Source organism: Podarcis vaucheri (assembly GCF_965113315.1).
Source record: "Podarcis vaucheri genome assembly, chromosome: 12".
In the NCBI taxonomy this organism is placed as follows: domain Eukaryota; kingdom Metazoa; phylum Chordata; class Lepidosauria; order Squamata; family Lacertidae; genus Podarcis; species Podarcis vaucheri.
The window spans coordinates 5,946,798-5,965,576 of record NC_138750.1 but is presented as its reverse complement, the minus strand read 5'-3'; the positions used below and the strand labels follow the sequence as shown (position 1 = coordinate 5,965,576).

The following is an 18,779-nucleotide window of genomic DNA, read 5'->3' as shown; positions in this document are numbered from 1 at the left end:
TTTTTGGAAATTCAGTGGCACATACCATTTACCCAAGGGGTCAGACTGTACCAGTGTGTACTTTACTTGTTACCCCAACACTCAAGTATCAGTCAGAATGCCTGAAAATACCCCACTGAACATAAGAGGGAGAGTAGTGTTGTGTGCATGTCTTGCTTGAGGGTTTCCCAAGCCTATATGACTGGCCATTGTGGGAACAGAATAGGGCTAGGTTTTTGGTCTGATCCAACAGAACTCTTAAATGCTTATGACTCAGCTAAATTAAAAACAAACACGCACAGAAAAAAGTTTATCAGTCAGAATGCCTGAAAATACCCCACTGAACATAAGAGGGAGAGTAGTGTTGTGTGCATGTCTTGCTTGAGGGTTTCCCAAGCCTATATGACTAGCCATTGTGGGAACAGAATAGGGCTAGGTTTTTCTCAAATACTCTACGGTGCCTCATTCACACGTACAACTCACCTCTTCACATTACAGTCAATGAATGATCAATGTGCATGGATGAGGGAGCAATGTCTTACTCATTTATCACATCGCATACTCTTTTCTCAAACAAGCCCTACGTGTGGTTATCCACAGCAATCCTTCAGGTCAAATTAGGATGACTGACCCAAAGTCACCTATGGAGCTTTACAGCTGAATTGTAAACTCAAGTGGAAGGTTCCTTGGTCCAAATGGGGCAGTCCCCCAGGGGGCGAAGGACAAATCACAATGTGAGACCAGTTAACAGTTAACACCCCCCTCAGACCACCTCTGCCACCCTTCCTCCTATGTGAGAGTGAACTCCTCCTGCCCTACTTTTTGTTGTTGCTGTTATCCTGCCACTTTACCACCAGCTTTTCCATCTGTAAAAATTTTGAACATGAGCTTTCATGTATCTTGAAAACTCACTTTGTCTTTCAATGAGTTCGTCCAATAAAGGCTGCATTTCCTACATATTTCTTGCCCTAATGCACGGGTGTCAAACACAAGGCCCGCAGGCTGAATCCGGCCCGCCAGACCTCGTCATGTGGCCCGTGTAACCGCCGCCGGCCTTCACCTTTTATTCTCGTTTTTTTTTTTTTTGACACAAGAAAGCCGCCTCTTCAGCGCATGCGCAGCAGCCTACAAGCCCGAGAACGTCTGCCCTCTAGCGGCGCCGGCCGTTCTACACAGGAAACCTCCACTTTACATGCATTCAGGAAACCTCCACTTGTTTTTATATTGAGCGCATGCCATCCTGCAATGTGACAGATCCAACGGCTGCCTGAACCCTTCTGTACTGTACTGTAAGTACATATGATGTATAGTCCTACAGATACAACCTGCCCTTTGAGGGTGACCAAACTGCTGATGCGGCCCCCCGATGAATTTGAGTTTGACACCCCTGCCCTAATGGATCACTGTGACAGTGGGGGCAAACACTGCACCTTCTCACTTACACCAGGGAGGGAGGTAGTGAACCTGCCACATGAGTAGAAGACAGATCTCTAACACACGTGGTACCAAGACTGCTTTCTGTTCTGACTTGTAGCAGCTTGCTAACTAAAGTCTTTCAGTATTAAATGCTGAATGCATATCATCTGATTTGATTCACAGCCCCTTTGATTTAACCGCTCCCATAGAGGCCTGCATAATATCTCACTCAAGACATACATTTCGAAAGCTTTTAACAGAAGCTCTGCCAGTTCAGCTGAGGGTAGTTCCAAAGGATTTATGAATATTTTTAAACTGTGTGCTTCTGAATAAAATTTGTGGTGGTGGTGAAATCAGAGGGAGCTCAGTATAATTAAATGCCTTATGAAGATTTACCTAGAAATCACACCACTCCTGGTATGTTTATTTTTTCATATTGCGTATTCTTGTACAGTGTTTAATATTTTAAAGAACAATAATTCCACATTTTCAATATTAGGACAGTAGTATTTGGATCCATAATATTTCTTTTTTAAAAAATCTAGCAGATAAAGTAGAAATGAGAGTGCAGAAGCCAAATATTTAAATGGCTGGGGGAAAAGATCCTTGTATGTATCGAGGCAGTCTTCCTTAACGCATACTAGGCAATTGCAGCCAGGTAATCCTTGACCTCAGTTGGAGTGAGTCTTCTAAATCCTGCCTCATTACAGATGCCAACCTCTATGTTATCTTCTGTCATTTGTCCTTCAAAGCTTTCCTAGAGAGAGGGAAAGACAGGTTCCTTCATGAAAATGTAATTCACAAACTAGAGTTTTAACAAATACACTACAGATGTTTCTTACCTTCAGTGTCAATATAGCAGTATGAATAGCATCTTCAAGCTCAAGGTCTTCGTTGTACCTATGAAAGAACAGAAGCTTTCTAATAAATATATTTTACTGTTGCTGCAACAGCAAACATTCACAGAACTGAAAATTAGTTTCACATGGCCAAGGGCTGCATATTGCAAATAACTTCCTATGCAACATTGCAAATACCATTTGAAACACAGGAATGTCAAATCATTTGGGGATATGGCAGGACAGTAGAGTGTACTCAAAAAACACGCATTGGGCACACACAAACTATTTAGACACACTTAAAGGGTATTTGGATGCCAACCAATAGATTTAGACAAAATATTGCAATTTACAGTAGAAGTTACACCAGCTTATTAGACACACAAGGTATCAAAACCTTCCAGAAGTAAAACCCTCAGAAGCCTTAGTCACCTTCCGTCTTATTAGATGCTAAACATTCAAGCCCATGAGGAAATGTCATCAAATAGTACCCACACAACTGGTTTATTTAAGTGTAGAAACTGTATTGCATTCTCTCTCACAAGTCTCACAAGTCTGAATATTAACAGAACGTTGTATTTCAGCTAGTCCAGTGGTTCCCAACCTTTTTTTTTTTTTGGCCATGCCCCACTTAAGCATCTCTAAAAACCTGATGCCCCCCACCCATGACATATACCGTAAATTTCGCTCTATAACACGCAGATTTTTTCTCCTAAAATGTAAGGTGAAATGTCCGTGCATGTTATTGAGCGAATGTGTGGTCCCTGGAGCTGACTCGCCGGAGCGCAGGGGCAAAAATAGGCAAAAATCAGGCAAAAATAAGATCGGGCGGAGGGAAGGCGGAAGCTGCTGCATTCTGCCTCAGGGTCTTACTGCCCACCCGCTTCTGCTGCTGCGTTTGCTTAAACTCAACAAAGAGCAGGGAATCCCCTGCCCTCCTGGCAAGCAGAGGGTTAAGGAAATGATCGCGTCCTTCCTTCTAATCTTCCCTAGTCACACACACTGCATGCAGGCTCCAGCCCACCACCTCCTCCTCTCCGTGCTCTAGGGACTCGCAGGCAGCCAAAAAGCATGCAGGTGGGAAAGAGAGAGGGCTGGCTTGGGGGGGGGGGACTTTTGCTTTACAATGGTAGGTTTCTCATTTCTTTTCCAAAAGCAGAGAGCCCTGCCCCCAGGCCCCCTCCAAATTACAGCTTCTCCAAGCAATGTACTGCTGGAGGGAGACAGTATGCTTGTTTGGAAGAGAAATCCTGCTTCCCTGCTCGTAAGTAACAGCAGGCTGGATTGCAAAGTGAGACATGGAAATCTCTGGATTTATATGCTGTATATCAAATATCTTAATCTATACTTTCTACACGTGGTAAATCAGAATCTCCTGAGCCAGGAGGATTACAGCGTCTCTCCTCTCCCCTTCATTAAAAGCCTAATACTCTTCTTTGAAGAAGTATAACGTGAGAATGTTTTTTATATATATATTTTAAAGTTCATTTCCTCATTGTGTGCTATACACTGATAATTGCTGCCACAATAACAATTGATTGAAAATGGAATTTAGTCGTCGTCCCCCCCCCCCCATAGAGAGCTGTTCTTCAAACGTTTAGCCTTAATACAGTGGCTGATGTAATACCCTTCTGCTTCACTAGGCATTTTATATAGGGACATTAAAACTGATTTTCTACATATTGGCAGATGAAAAAAGTGTTACATGCCCTATTGCCCAAAAGTGTGCAAGCACAGAGCAAAGGTTGCAGTGACAGATGTGGCCAAAAAAGAAATACCGTAAATAAAAAAGAAATCATACTTCGTATATCCTGTCTGTTTTATCCTTAATAGGGACTTTTATTTGGCCACCATTCTAGGGACTCTCAGGCAGCCGAAAAACATGCAGGTGGGAGAGAGAGGGGGGGGGCTGGCTTGGGTGGGGGGGACTTTTGCCTTCCTTTCCTCCCCCCCACCCCGTTAAATCCCTCCCCTGCATTCTTAGCCAGCTGCTTCTCCGCACACCCCTCTTGTGCTCCTTGTCCCTTCTGTGTTTTTCCTTCCCTCCCCATTTAAAACGTGGTGACAAAGCACGGATCCACATGGATCCTCAGGATTTTTGCATTGGGTCACCCCAAATTCACCATCAAAGCATGGATCCACATGGATCCTCAGAATTTTTGCATTGGGCTACTCCAAACTCACTGTCAGATCACATGTCTGTGGCCACAGCATGAACCACAAAAATCATACATCCACTGTTTCATTTAGAATATTTTTTTTCTTGTTTTCCTCCTCTAAAAACTACATGCGTGTTATGGTCTGGTGCGTGTTATAGAGCGAAAAATATGGTAATTCTTATTATTAAGAAAGTGAAAAGGCCATTAATTGTTAATAACTCATTCTGGAATTGCCCCCCTTAAAAAAATCAAATCAAATTGCCCCCCCCCGGGAGACCAGTGCTCCTCTGGACGTTAGCAGCACTGAAGTGACCTCCCCGGGGCATAAGCCTGGCCAGTGTGTATGGAGGACCTGAGCTGCCGGACGACAAGACCTTCCCCCTCTCGGCCTCACTGATGTGGTCCAAAGAAAAACAGCAATACATTTGGCATCAGCTTAGCTGCAGGAGTTGCCAGAAGGCAGCATACAAGGCAACATCCAACTGTCTTAAGGATCCTTTTCTTCCCCTGAAGATATTCCGCAAGGCAGCATGGAGGTTTAGGATCAGTTTTCCTGCTCCTAGATGGGCTAACTTCCCAGGCTGACGAGCCCCATCTGCCCCAAAGTAAGGGAGCTTTTTATGTATTTCTATGTACACAAATTCTATGTTAATTAGGGTGCACTGACCCCAAGTGGATGTTCTGAGGCCTCAAAGAGCTGGCCCTGATCCCCATGAATTACAGGATGTTTCAATTACAGCAGAATCTTGCTGTCAAGCCTTGAGCCATGCACATTATCAATGAGGCTCTGAAGGAAACTGGGATCCACAGGATGTGGCCACTACCAATGCTTTCACCACTGCTGAAGATGATGTGATTACTGATCCTGGGGTGGAAGAGAGTCGAGAGCCAAGGATGGGACCCGAAACCTCCACGCTCCAAGCTGTACTCTAGGGAAAGGTTAATTGGTAACTTCTCATCAAGCTGTTAAATGGGATCACCACACCCACACAAGCTTCTCCTAACGAAAGCAAATTGTCATTTTTGTCTCATTTTCACAGGTGTTTCTAGCATTCTTAGTCGTTTTTAAACTATAGCACTTCAACACCTAGGAAAGAGCCAGTCTAGACACGGAAAACAACACATCATTACAGTACATATAAACTTCTACTATCTTCATATTTTATTACTGATTTGCAGTTATGTAATCATAACATTACCTCTTTTCAAGGAATGTCTTTCCATTTACATAGTTTTTCCCCATTGCAGTTGCTTTCCACGCAAAATAAGCACCCTGGAAAAGTGAGAAAGACAGGGAGTAAATTTATGAGAACACATTATCTTCTAGTCACTGATCAATACAGTAAAAAATTAGCCTCATTTAGGGATCTCTGCTTGGAGAGATGCAGAGCAATCATATACATGTCTACTCAGAAGTAAGCCCCACTGAGTTCAGTGGGACTTAACCCTAGGTGGGACGGTATAGCAGGGGTAGCAAAGATGGAGCCTTCAGGATTTGCTGGACTACAATTCCCATCATCCCTGACCACTGGCCATGGTGGCTGGGGCTGCCAGCAATTGCTGTATAACAATATCTGGAGGGCACTATACCTGGGGTTTAGGATAGCAGACCAATTCAATGTCATACCACTAGACTCTAAAAAATAAAAATAAGTTGAGAACTATTATCTAAAGCCTCCAGTGAGCTTTTGCCTGATACATCTGTACTGCCAGGTTCACTTTCAAAATTCCCCCGCTTTAATTCCCCAATCTTTAAACCCTTGATTTAAAAAGAAATTTAAGGAAAAATTACCTACTACCGCTACTAGCTATTGTAACAAAACGGAAACCTCAAATTCAGAAGCAGCCAGTTTCTGAATATTAATTGCTGAGGTGGGAGAACTACTGAATCATCTCTTCCTTATGGGCCTCCATGTTGGAAATAGGATTCTGGACAGGAGAGATGTTTCGCCTAATCCGCCAAGGCTCTCTTTATGCTCTTACAACTGTAAAACTGATCACCCAAGATGTCCTGAGAGTCTGTAACCTTATTCTAGTCCAGATGCTTATCATTCCCCACCCACTTATCTGGATTAATTAAAAAAACATACACAGAAAGAATATGGCAATATTCCAGATCTTTGAGTAAACATCCATGCTTTCTATTTAAGGCTATTAAGAAGCTCCATTATGAATACTTACAGATGGATCAGACTGGAATAAGTATGGTCGTCCCTCATTCCACCCACATATTAGCAATGATACACCAAATGGGCGTACACCCCTACGAAGCAAAACATTTGAAAAGGATTAATGATAACAGAAGGTTATCTTGGGAACAAATAAGATCAGCATTAAGGATGCTGACTGACGGACTCATCTATGAACACACATACAAGCATATTCCTCTTCTATATATTCTAAAGAAGTTACATCATGCCTCGTACAAATAGTTTGTACACTTTGTTTCTGAGTCTTTATGGCTGCCAACTGCTTTCTTGTTACAGATAGGTAGCCATGTTGGTCTGCCATAGTCAAAATAAAGAAATTCCTTCCAGTAGCACCTTAAAGACCAACTAAGTTAGTTCTTGGTATGAGCTTTTGTGTGCATGCACACTTCTTCAGATACACGTGTATCTGAAGAAGTGTGCATGCACACGAAAGCTCATATCTGAAGAAGTGTGCATGCACATGAAAGCTCATACCAAGAACTAACTTAGTTGGTCTTTAAGGTGCTACTGGAAGGAATTTCTTTATTTTAACTGCTTTCTTGGTTCTGTTTCTATGCCTTAACCAGCAACCTTCCATACAGAAATTAAGCAGCTCAATATTTTGCTGGCTATGAGACAGATGGGAAGAGATCGTCATCTTTATTTTGAACCCCACTTTCCCCTATGAAAAAGGGAGTCCAAAGCAGCTAACATCATACAGAAACAAACACAAGACTTCAAAAAACAATATAAAAAATGCTACATTAAAGCTATAAACTTTTTATTCAATACTAAAGAAAACAGTTAAATACAAAACTCATAGATATTTCAGTAGAGAAAATACAAGGAAGGAAAGACCATCCCATTGCTTAATTTTAGCAAGTCAAACAACTGTTCCAATGTACAAGAACAGGTCCAGGAAATTACTGGCAACTCTACTTTTCCTACTTAGAAAACTGTAAAAAAATATACAAAAACGACTTTAGCACAGAAAAGCATTTAAGGCATAACAGTAACTGTATTTCCTGCTCTTCATTCTCCTTTGCATAAATAGCTTACAGGCTTATAGGTAATCAGCTTGAGAGTGGGGTCTTCCTGTTCAGCACACCAAATGCTCTTCAAAAGTGAATGCAGTGATACCTCGGGTTAAAGTAGCTTCAGGTTGAGCGTTTTTAGGTTGCGTTCCGCAGCGACCTGGAAGTAACGGAACGGATTACTTCCGGGTTTCGCCACTCGCGCATGCAGGCGCTCAAAATGACGCCCACGCAGGTTGTGTTCTGCTCAGGATGCAAATGGGGCTCCGAAACAGATCCCATTCGCATCCAGAGGTACCACTGTAGAAGAACAGGAGGAGAGTTTATGAGGCTGGCCATGGCATGCAGACAAGGTTGAACTCTTGTCTGTATGTACCCAGTCTGATTTGCAGCTCCTCAGATGGAGAGGCAAAAATCTCACTGATATATGGTAAAAGTGTGAGGGGCTGCATTAGAGTACAGTCTATTCTGCATACAGTACAGCTCTTAGTAAATTTCAGTTGTTTGAGAATAAACAAGGGGCAGGGGGAAGGCATACCCAGATTGTGTGTATTCTTGCATTACAGAAGCAATTCTCTGCACTAGCTGAGCTGTTGGAATAGGTTCGTGGTAAACCAAGTAGTACTGCTGGGCCAGTTTGCGTGCTCTGTGGACAAGTACTCTGAGAAAAAGAAGAAAAGAAATAGTGAGTGAGTGAAGAAATCAGAACATCCATTATAAGTTAAATTCCAAAGCAAATTAAGAAAGATTAAACTGAAGGAATATTTACTATCAGCTAATGAAAGAATTTGACACTACACTGGGATATATCAACTCAAAAAAGGTTGTCTATTATTGTGAGGTTACGAATGTGCTACAGCGGCCAGACCATTTCTGTCCAAGAAAGGGAGTGGTTAGCATACCAGCCAACGTTGGTAACAGATGCACCACACTAGATGATACCTGGGCCTCTAGTATAAAAGATGATTCAATGAACATCCTTAAAATATGAACCAGTTTGTTTAGGTGGAGCATAACCCCTTTCAGAACAGACAATCTCTCAAAATTTGGATCCAGGAACCTTTCACCCATAGCCTGTCTTATCATGATTCAGTGTCAGTTTATTTGCCCTCATCCAGTCAATCAGCTCCCATCATCCCTGACCACTGGCTATAGTAGCTGGAGCTTATGGGAGTTGGAAGACAAAAAACATCTGGAAGGCCCAATGTTCCCTATCCCTGCAATAACTTATGAGCAATGTTTCTCAGCTCTGTAATATTGTGGGATCAGGTAGCTCAAGATTCTCCAAATATGATTAAAAACCAAACGCTAGCCCATTAATTTGTATCATGAACAAAGCTAGCAGTCAGACACTCCTAACAGTGCTAGCCCCACCCTCAAAGAGCCACACATTAGACAGACAAATCTGCAACAACAAAAAAACTTATGCAAGTAGACTTGCAGCAGGGGTTGCCAAGACGGTTCCAATGGGTGCCATGACTTAGGACCACTAGGTGGGGGCCCTAGACTTTGCACTTTTATTAAAAAAAGAAAAGCCTGTAGCCCTACTAAAGAGAATTTTATCAAGCAAAATGTAGTTACCCTCCCAAGTGATTTCTGTGAAATTAGCCAGCCTGGCTGCTCCTGCCTGTTGCTTTTTTCAGTCAAACAGTGAAGTGACTGATAAGTCTGGATGACAGGCAACAGGAATTTCTTGGGTCCTAAGGAGGTCCTTCTTTATCCTACCCTTTCGTACACCTTTCCTCCTCCTTATTTTCTAGTCTTTGAAATCTCTGTAGCTCCCTTTTCCTTTTTTCCCTAGTAACCAGGATGCATCTTTTCTGTGATGGGTTTTCTGAGATCAGGTACTGCCTAGAAATTATTTTCTGTAAACAGTACTATATAATAAGTGTGGGTGGATATTAAAAATCCACCCCAACCTGAAAAGGCAAATGTAAAACTTTGCAAACAGGCATATGGGTGACTCCTACTGTGCAGGAACCAAAGACTAGGCACTTATTAAGAGTTCATGGTATAGTTAATCTGCAGTGCAATGGCATACATGTCTACGCATAAGTATGTCTCTTTGTCTTTAATGGGTCTTACTTCTAAGTAAGTGAGTACAGAATGGCAAACTAGGCTTTAGTTTAGCATTGGCACTGGGGAAACCAAAGGGTTGTGTCTTTAACAGCTGTATGGTAGTTTAAGCTTTTCCTAATATGGGAATACAATTATGGGAAAAGCTTCACCATGGGTGTACTCTCCAATTTTGTGTAGTGTCACGCCTCCCATAGCAGCTACTTTGTGGCTGGCACCCACAGAACTCTCTCAAAATTCAAAATATGCCCAGTGGCCCCAAAAGGTTGGTGACTCCTGCCTTGCATACATGTCAGGGTGAAGCCTTGTGCAACCTTGGGGGCAGGACCAGAGCTGCACCCCATTCTATGTGTGTCTCCACTTGATGTACACATGAAGAGGGTCAAGACATGTATCATCCATCCAGAGAATGTTGAAATGGCACCACAGACCCAATGCTGTGCTGCCTATAGCGGGGCAAGAGTCAAAGACCAATAGCAAGAGTCTATCACAGTGTTTCCCTCCTTGCCTTCAAGATACCTGTAATCAGGACCCATGCCACTATACACCAAGCCTATGTGTTTGGTTATGGATTCCACTTTGTGTACACTTCGTTCATCATACAGAATGGATTTCTGCTTTTTTTCTGTTGCCAGTACCACGCCATTTGAAGCTGCACAAAGAAAACAAATATTTTAGTCAATGTAGTTAAAATATCTTCCTTCCATTTTCCTTGTAATCTTTCAAATCCACAATGCTTAAAGCAGGCAACTAGAATAATTCATCTACGTGTATATCCTTTACTAATCATATCACATAAATCCAATGCATTATTTGGCACTATTACTAAGGATGCCTACCCACCAGATGATTTGGTTGAAACCCCAAATTGGCACTGCATAATAAAACAGGCCAATTCGACTCAGATGAATTTGGTGGCAGCTCGATTCAACTCAGGGGTCTCTGTGATGGACACCTTTCAAGTTTGATTAAAAAAACAAAACAAAGAACATCAAACATCAAAACATACTAATATTTGGGTAGAACTGGATGAAATCTTAAGAAACATTGCCCCTTCTAAAGAAATGAATCCTGCCAAATTTCAGAAGGATACATGCAGTTTTGCTCCTGCAGCTGTTAACTATATCTCCCTCAGCCAAAGTTCCTTTAAAGTTAATTTTTGGGTAGAAATAATCAGATGATATTTTCTTTATGAATAAAATAATTCCCTCCAATTATAAACTAAAGTTGTTGGATGTGAAAGAGCCCCCCCCCTCAAAAAAAAAAAAAGCCCTCTGACCATTTCCTCAAGTTAGTGATACAAGTTTCTGGTTTGCAAAGCTGCTCTTATTTCCTCCCTTCCACCCATACCGAGGTATCACAAATCACTTCAGGGTTCATTGCACAGTACAAGGCTGCATGGGTTGAAGCAGATCTCACTTGGCTTTGGGAGAAACTCAAAATCCTTCCAAGACAGCCAAATCCAATAAACACCCCTAATGGTTATGTGTTACCTCAATATCACTAGACATGCCTACTTAGGGAGGGAAAAGAAAAAGTTCAGTAAAAAAACTGAAAAGAAGCTTTTCAAACTTTCTACCTTCAAAGACCTCATTCCACATTATCTGCTGAGGAATCTTAGGAGCTCTGCCTCACAACAGATGTGGAGGATTGTGTGAAGTGCACCCTGGCTAGGCCTGTCTGGCCTCATAGTGGCCCAATGCAAACTGACTGCACCCTACAACACACCATAGAATATACCCAGAACTCTCCTATGGGGTGCGCTGCAGAGGAAAATTAGTAGTGGCAGAGAAGCTATATCATAAGGAAGCTTGCCTATTGTTACTGATTTTTTCATTAGGAAACCTGCAATGAAAATATGTAAGGAACCCAAGGTTTCCCAAAATGCAATCTGAAAATTATAGTTATACTTTCTGTTTTGAAAATATATTTAGATTCTACTTTTTGAAGATGTTTCATAGCCCCACTAAGAATCCCTATATCTAGCTTGGTTAAACATTGACAAGAGTGCTTTTCTTCCCAAGGGCCCCAAGTGGCACGCACTGGGTTTGAATTCAATTCTTAAACTCAAACACTGGCCAGGAAGAGATTTGTTTTGTTTCAAAACCAAACCACACATTATCTGTATTTTAACATCAGGATGCTGAATTGCTACAAAGCTAGGGTGGTAATGGGAATCAAGACTTACATGTGCATTATTAGATGGCCAAAAGGGGAAAATGAGTATTTCCACAATCATCCCCTCCTCCCTGGCCCACAACAACTTACTCTGTAGTTCTTACTCTGGAAGGGTTATGGTTGGAACCCCACTGGGACAAAAACGTAATTTAAAAGCTCTGGGGGTACTAGGATGGGTTCATGTCCCCACCATCCCCATCCCTTTATTTAATATTTTATATACAGTCATACATCGGGTTACAAACGCTGCGGGTTGTGCATTTTCAGATTGCGGACAGCGCCAAACCCGGAAGTACAGGAACGGGTTACTTCCAGGTATTGGTGCTTGCGCATGCGCAAAATGATGTCACGTGCATGTGCAAAAGCTGCACTTCAGGCTGCGAATGCTGCGGGTTGCGAACGTGCCTCCCGCACAGATCACGTTTGCAACCCAAGGTATGACTGTCGTTTGTTAAATTTGTATCATACCTCTCCACTAAATGGTGCTCAAGGCAGCTAGCAAGAATACAATACATGCTGCTAGACTATAACTCCCACCAGTCCTAGCCAGCATGGTCAATGATTATGGAAGTTGCAATCCAACAGCATCTGGAGGGTCACAGGTTCCCTAACCTCTGAGCTTAATGGAGCTTATTTCTGAGTAGACATGTATAGGTTTGCACTGTTGGTATGACCAAAATAGGGTCAAGCCAGGTTACTGCTTTCACGCTGATTCTTTTCAGATCAATTTCTGGCAATCATACTACACCACAATCCTAATAAAGTCTACTCAGAATTAGGTGGTGTTGAACTCTATGAGGCTTACTCTCAAGCAAATGGGACTAGGACTTCAGCCTCAATACCCATAATCTATGTCTGCTTTCTCGTTTTTTCTTTGCTTTTAGGTCACAAAATGCCAAAGTAGGTACACACAGACATACAAACTAGCAACATTTTTGTGGGCTTATTAATCGTGCAAGGATTTGAATACCTTTAATTCCAACTGATGGGGCTCCTGCGGCAACAGCTGCCAAAGCATATTCAATCTGAACAAGCTTTCCAGAAGGGCTAAAAGAAAGCAAACAATTCATGAGACACCTTGGTAAGAAAACATTTTCAAATCTGAAAATGCCAAGCAACTTATGGCCTTTCATTGGGCCTTTTTTCACCAATATGATATTGGGCACATTTTAATATAGTAATAAAACAAACAAACAAACAAACAAACAGATAGGAGTCAGCCCCAGTCAATTTAGTGGAACTTACTTTAGTATAAGAGTGTTTAGAATTGCACTACACTTTTCATGTAATCATGCACTCATGTCAAGGTCTGGCAACAAGCTCAAAGTAATCTCATAATAAAAACTGAAAAGGGAAAAAGAAAGCCCACCACAACAGTTTCACTTTCGTTTTTGGTGTAACATTTGTTTCATGTTCATAATCCTCAACACACTGAATGCAGTGTCATTTATTTCCAAGTAAACATGCATCTGTAAGGCTGAAATCCTATGGAAACTAGTTTGGGATTAAGTCCAAATCCCATTCAATTGAATAGGTCTTACTTCCAAGGCGACACTATGATATGGTTTATTATTTTCATAAAATCTCAACGCATATACGTTACTCGTGCGTTCAGAGATATTTGTTTCACTTTCTATAGGGTTATAAGGGAAATGAGGCCTGCTTTGGGCTCTTGCCTTAACCAAGCCATGCGGAGGGAGAGTGGATCCAAAGGCTCATCTCTACATGGTTTAGCAGTGTTAGAAATCCCGATATATAAACTAGGCGCCAAATGCCTCCTTCAACCAGGGTTACAGTCACCAAAATGGAAGGTCTAGTTGGCATTCTGGGGGCAGACGGCTCGAAAGTTTTATTTATCAATAAAGGCTTTTGTTTCCTGAAATTCATTCTGACTGTGCAGATAAATTATAACTGACAGACTTCTACAAGGTGTGGCATTAATGCGTGAAAACAGTCCAGATCCAGTGATCCCCAGGTAGGCGCCTCCGGAGACCTCGGGTGCCGCCATCCTGACACCCGGCATCTTCACTCGGGCACAAGCGGCCAGCAGGCAGGTGCAAAGGGCTCAGGACCAGGCTGCTGGAAAACCCGCATTCCCTCACGCATCTCTGATGGGGAGGCGGGATCCGCGCGAGAAACTTGCGGCAGTTTCCACACGCGCCACTTTCTCCTCCGAGCGAGAGGCGAGAAGCGCCAGCGGTGACTCCGCAAAAACCTCGCCTCTCCCTCCGTCTCGACGGCAACGAGACGGAGCCCCTCCAGAGGCCCCAGAATCCCCCCCCTCATTAAAGGACAGCGCCCCGGGCCTCCTGCGCCCGCCCTGCCGCCCCTGAGGGGACACCGCGCCTTACCTGAAAGTGGTGAGGGAGAAGCTGTACCCGCGTTCCGCCATTTTGACCAGCGCGATTGAACCCCCTCGCCCCGCCCTCCCTTCATAACCGTCTCCGCCCACTTTCTGAGGCTACGCACGCGCGCTGCGTATTGTTTGACAGCGCATGCGCAAAAGGAGAAAACATGTAGAGCGCCGACTACAGAACCATGAACAGATTGAACTTCCGGGAACTCTCGAAAGCCGCGAAACTCTATGGCAGCCTTTCTCAACCTTGGGTCGTTCGTACCCGCCATCAAACGTTGTTGGACTACAACTCCCGTCATCCCTTGCTAACAGAATCGGTTCCCTCTGCTATGCATGCCGGGAACCGGTGCCTCACCCTCAGGAGCTAGAGGAGGGCGTGCTGGGACATGTAGTCCAGCTCTCTCGCCAAGTGGCTTGGCGGACACGCCGCCAAAGAGAAGGACGACTCGGTTTCCCAGCGCCCTCAGCGCGGCTGATCTTGACAGGCGCGTTTTCGCGCCGCGAAGGCGGAGGGCCGGTCAAGATGGCGGCGGCCGCGCTGCTGCTGGTCTTCCCGTCTCCTTTGCCTCGGATCCGAGGCTTCCTCCGAAGCTGCTGGTCCCAGCTGGGCTGCCGCAGCCCGCCCGGGGGTAGGTCCTGGCTCCGTCTCCTCGAGGGGTCGCGGGGCCTCCTCCGGGGCGGCTCTTTGCCTCCCAAACGTGGCTTTCCAGCTGTTTCTGTGCAGCTCCCGTCAGCTGGAAGCCCAGGTGCCCTTTTAGGACAAGCGCCGCTGGAGACGCCGCTTGACTTGGGGCGGGAAGGATTTGCGCTGTTTTGTTCTTGCTTTCATTTTTATGCTGGTGGGAGCTGCCCCGAATGTTTTGTTTGTTTGTTTTTTGCAGAGGGGGCCTGGTTTCTGAAAACTATTTATTTATAAGATTTGTTCCCCACCCATCACCCGTGTTATTTACTGTATTGGCCAGAATATAAGCCGCACCTTTAAAATTGGAGGGGGGAAAGAAAAAATACTCGCATATAAGCTGCTCCATTCCTTGCTGCTGTTGGCGGCATACTAGCCGGGGAGTGGGGAGCTGCGCTGCGTTGCTGGCGGCCTTTCCCCTTCCTCGCTCTCTCCACGTGCGAGGTGGGCACCGCTTTGCCCGCTCCGGGCTGCATACCGGAAGGTCGCGAAGATAAGCCACACGTTAACTTTTCATAGTCGGAATTTGGGGGGTAAAGAGGCTTATATTCAGGCCAATATGGTATTCTACTTACATATTTTGTAAAAATTATGTGCCGTTTGAATATATATATATTACAAAGTAAATGTGTGTGTGTGTGTGTATACCACAAAGTGTGTGTGTGTGTGTGTGTGTGTGTGTGTGTGTACACACACACACACACACACACACACATACCACAAAGTGGTTTACAAAAAGATAAAACAGCAAAATCGAGGAAAAATTCACAAACCTACTTTGAAGCATGATGGTAATGGAAACAGAATATGCAATTACTAACATAACTTGAACCACTACAGTTGTTACTGTCAGTTATCTATTGTTACTAGTTAAATTTGTTATTCGCTTTATCTTGCTCATGGCAGACCAGAGCAACTGGAGAGAGGCGGTCCTGGAATTATTGCAGTACAGTTGTACCTTGTTTTGCGGCTGGGATCCGTTCTGGAGCCCTGGCTGCTAGACAATGTGCCAAAGGGCAAAGCGCTGCATATGCGTGTGCGGAACAATTTGTGCTTCTGCGCATGTGTGAAGTGCAATTTAGCACTTCTGCGCATGCTCGAGTGACAAACCTGGAAGTAAGAGTCTCATTGAGCAAAACCACTTCATGAAATATTGTATCTAATTAATAAAGGTAAGCAAATTACCAGAACTAAATTATTTGTAACTAAGTTATTTGTATTTGTCTTTAAGCTCCTGCTTTAGCAATTCAGGGTCCAGCTTTTTTGCCTGAACCTATAGAAGAGAATGCTGAAAGTAAGGAGACTCCAAGCTTTCTAGACAGCATATTTTGGATGGCAGCCCCAAAATCAAGGCGGACCATTGAAGTAAATCGCTGCAGGCGAAGGAATCCTAGGAACCTTATAAAAATAAAGGTAACTCATCACATTTCTGTTGTCTTTCTTTATTTTTGTAGATTTTCTATTCTTCAATGCTCTCAAGATGCTTGTAATTTCTTATTTATTCACACTGGTATTGTAAATTTACCACAGTAAATTTTTCATTTAAAATCTGTCTGCAGCTCCTGTGCTGAATCTTTAAAATGTGATGGTATTGCATTTTGAAAACTTAAACCTTTATGTATACTACTTGACATGAGGAATTTCTCAGGTTGCTGGAAAACAATGTATTATGTCACAATGGTAATGAGATAGTCATTGCCCTACATGGCTCTTAGCATTTGTGAAATCTCTCTTTTTAAATTGTTCATTGCCCAACGTATTGTTTTCTTTCTTGTCTTTAGCGAAACATTGACGTCTGTCCTCAGTGTGGCAACCTGAAACTGAAGCATATTCTTTGTGGCTATTGTTATGCAAAGGTTAAACGGGAGACAGTTGCCATAAGGAAAGAAATATCGGCACAGGAGGGAGGACCACATAAGGCTCCACCTGTAGAGACTGTTGTACTGTATGAGGGAGAGAAAGCTAGAGATGAAGATGAAGGCAAGCGGATCATAGAACGAACAAGGAAGCGCCCATCTTGGTTCACATAGGACTGATTATGTAGCACAGTGGAATCTTTGGTCGCAAAATCCTTGATCTCGCAGAGTAAAAATAGCTGAAAAAAATGCTACTGATAACACTTATCCCCAGAAAGGGTAAATTTAAATTGTATTTTTTAATTTGCCATTGTAGTACAGCATCACTGTTAGCTGGATGGCTAATTTAGCTAATGTAAACTTAGCTGATTTTGTCATTGTATTAAAGTTGGTTAAGCAAAGTCAATCATTTGCAGGAGCAGATTCTTACGGCATCTATTTGGTCATATTACACTGTGCTGTGCATTGGGGGGGGGGGAAACCATGGATTTAAACTGTATTTGTAAATGAAATAAAGCATATTCAGCATTATAATAAATACTGTGCGTGGTTCCATTTGAAATTCTGTGAAATTTTGAGCTATGAGGAGGTGAGGATTGTGAGAATGTAAGAAGTCAAGTAGAGCAATGAAGTGAGTTGACATGGATCTCTTGCTGAGTTGGAGCCCAATGGCTGAGAGGTGGTTTTGTTCTTTCATTGCTACTGGCTACATCTAAATAGTGACAGTTCTTTAACATCTGTTTCCATTTAGAAGCTTGTAAAATAGCTAGTTGTGTTTGTGAGGTCCTTTGAGAATCTTTAATGAAAAGGACAACTACGTTAATAGTCTGAACCATAACTTGAGTATGCATGAAGCACTTCTTAAACCAACATCATTTCATTGATTCACCCACTAGTGACACAAATTTAATCTCATTGATTAGATGACATTGAAGTACTGTACCATGTTGTATCTGCATTCATAGAATCATAGAATCATAGAGTTGGAATAGACCACAAGGGCCATCAAGTCCAACCCCCTGCCAAGCAGGAAACACGGAGTTTAACTTTTCCCCATCTATTCTTTGAGAATCCTATTACTGAGCTCATCAACTTTCATCTCTTATAAGGGCCAATATTTTCCCATGATACAGACTTTAGAAAAAATCCTTGTTTGTAATGTACAGTGGTACCCCGCAAGACGAATGCCTCGCAAGACGGAAAACCCGCAAGACGAAAGGGTTTTCTGTTTTGGAGGCGCTTCGCAAGACGAATTTCCCTATGGGCTTGCTTCGCAAGACGAAAGCCCATAGGGAAATCTCCGGGGACCTCTTTTAAATGGTGGTGGGGAGCAAAGCCTTCCCCCCCCTCCGGCCTTCAGAAGAGGTCCAGGAAGGCCGGCGGGGGCAGAAAGGCTTTGCTCCCCACCGCCGGCATTTTAAAAGCAGTCCGGCATAGCAGGGAAGCGCTTCCCGCTATCGCGGACGGCTTTTGAAGGCAGGCGGGGGGGAGCAAAGACTTTTGCCCCCCGCCGGCCTTCAGAAGAGGTCCTGGACCTCTTCTGAAGGCCGGCGGGGGGCAAAAGTCTTTGCTCCCCCCTGCCTGCCTTCCCGGGAGAGCGGAGAAAGGCAGCGTCTTTCTCCGCTGTCCCAGACGGCTTTTGAAGGCAGGCGGGGGGGGAAGACTTTCGCCCCCCGCCCGCCTTCAGAAGAGGTCCTGGACCTCTTCTGAAGGCCGGCGGGGGTCAAAAGTCTTTGCTCCCCCCTGCCTGCCTTCCCGGGGCAGCGGAGACTTCTCTGCTGTCCCGGGCGATCTTAAAATGCTGGCGGGCGGCAGCGAAGCTTTCGCTGCCACCCACCAGCATTTTAAAATCGCCCCGGGACAGCGGGGGCTTTAAAAATGCTGGCGGGCGGCAGCAAAGCCCTCCTGTCCCCGGAGCTTGCGGGGCGGGAGGTGGGGAGAAGGGCTTTTCTTACCACCCCCAGCCTTCAGAACAGCCTTCTGAAGGCTGGCGGTGGGAAAAGCCCTTGTCCCCCCCC

General features: G+C 43.9%; 2 protein-coding genes and 1 long non-coding RNA gene across 3 annotated transcripts in view; 2 read left to right on the top strand and 1 right to left on the bottom strand.

Annotated features, from left to right (window-relative positions):
* Positions 1-18,779, top strand: part of LOC309515246 — a 101,069-nt gene that overhangs the window by 69,163 nt on the left and 13,127 nt on the right. The window lies entirely within an intron of this gene.
* PSMA2 (proteasome 20S subunit alpha 2) lies at positions 1,787-14,346 on the bottom strand. Its single transcript, XM_082192920.1, has 8 exons — positions 14,222-14,346; positions 12,841-12,917; positions 10,212-10,344; positions 8,155-8,277; positions 6,575-6,656; positions 5,593-5,666; positions 2,238-2,295; positions 1,787-2,152 (listed from the first exon to the last, which is right to left on the bottom strand). Exons 1-8 carry the CDS (start codon positions 14,260-14,262, stop codon positions 2,036-2,038), a joined length of 705 nt encoding a protein of 234 aa, XP_082049046.1. The 5' UTR covers positions 14,263-14,346; the 3' UTR covers positions 1,787-2,035.
* Positions 14,351-17,299, top strand: MRPL32 (mitochondrial ribosomal protein L32). The gene is made up of 3 exons (XM_082192903.1): positions 14,351-14,855; positions 16,137-16,318; positions 16,687-17,299. Exons 1-3 carry the CDS (start codon positions 14,366-14,368, stop codon positions 16,933-16,935), a joined length of 921 nt encoding a protein of 306 aa, XP_082049029.1. The 5' UTR covers positions 14,351-14,365; the 3' UTR covers positions 16,936-17,299.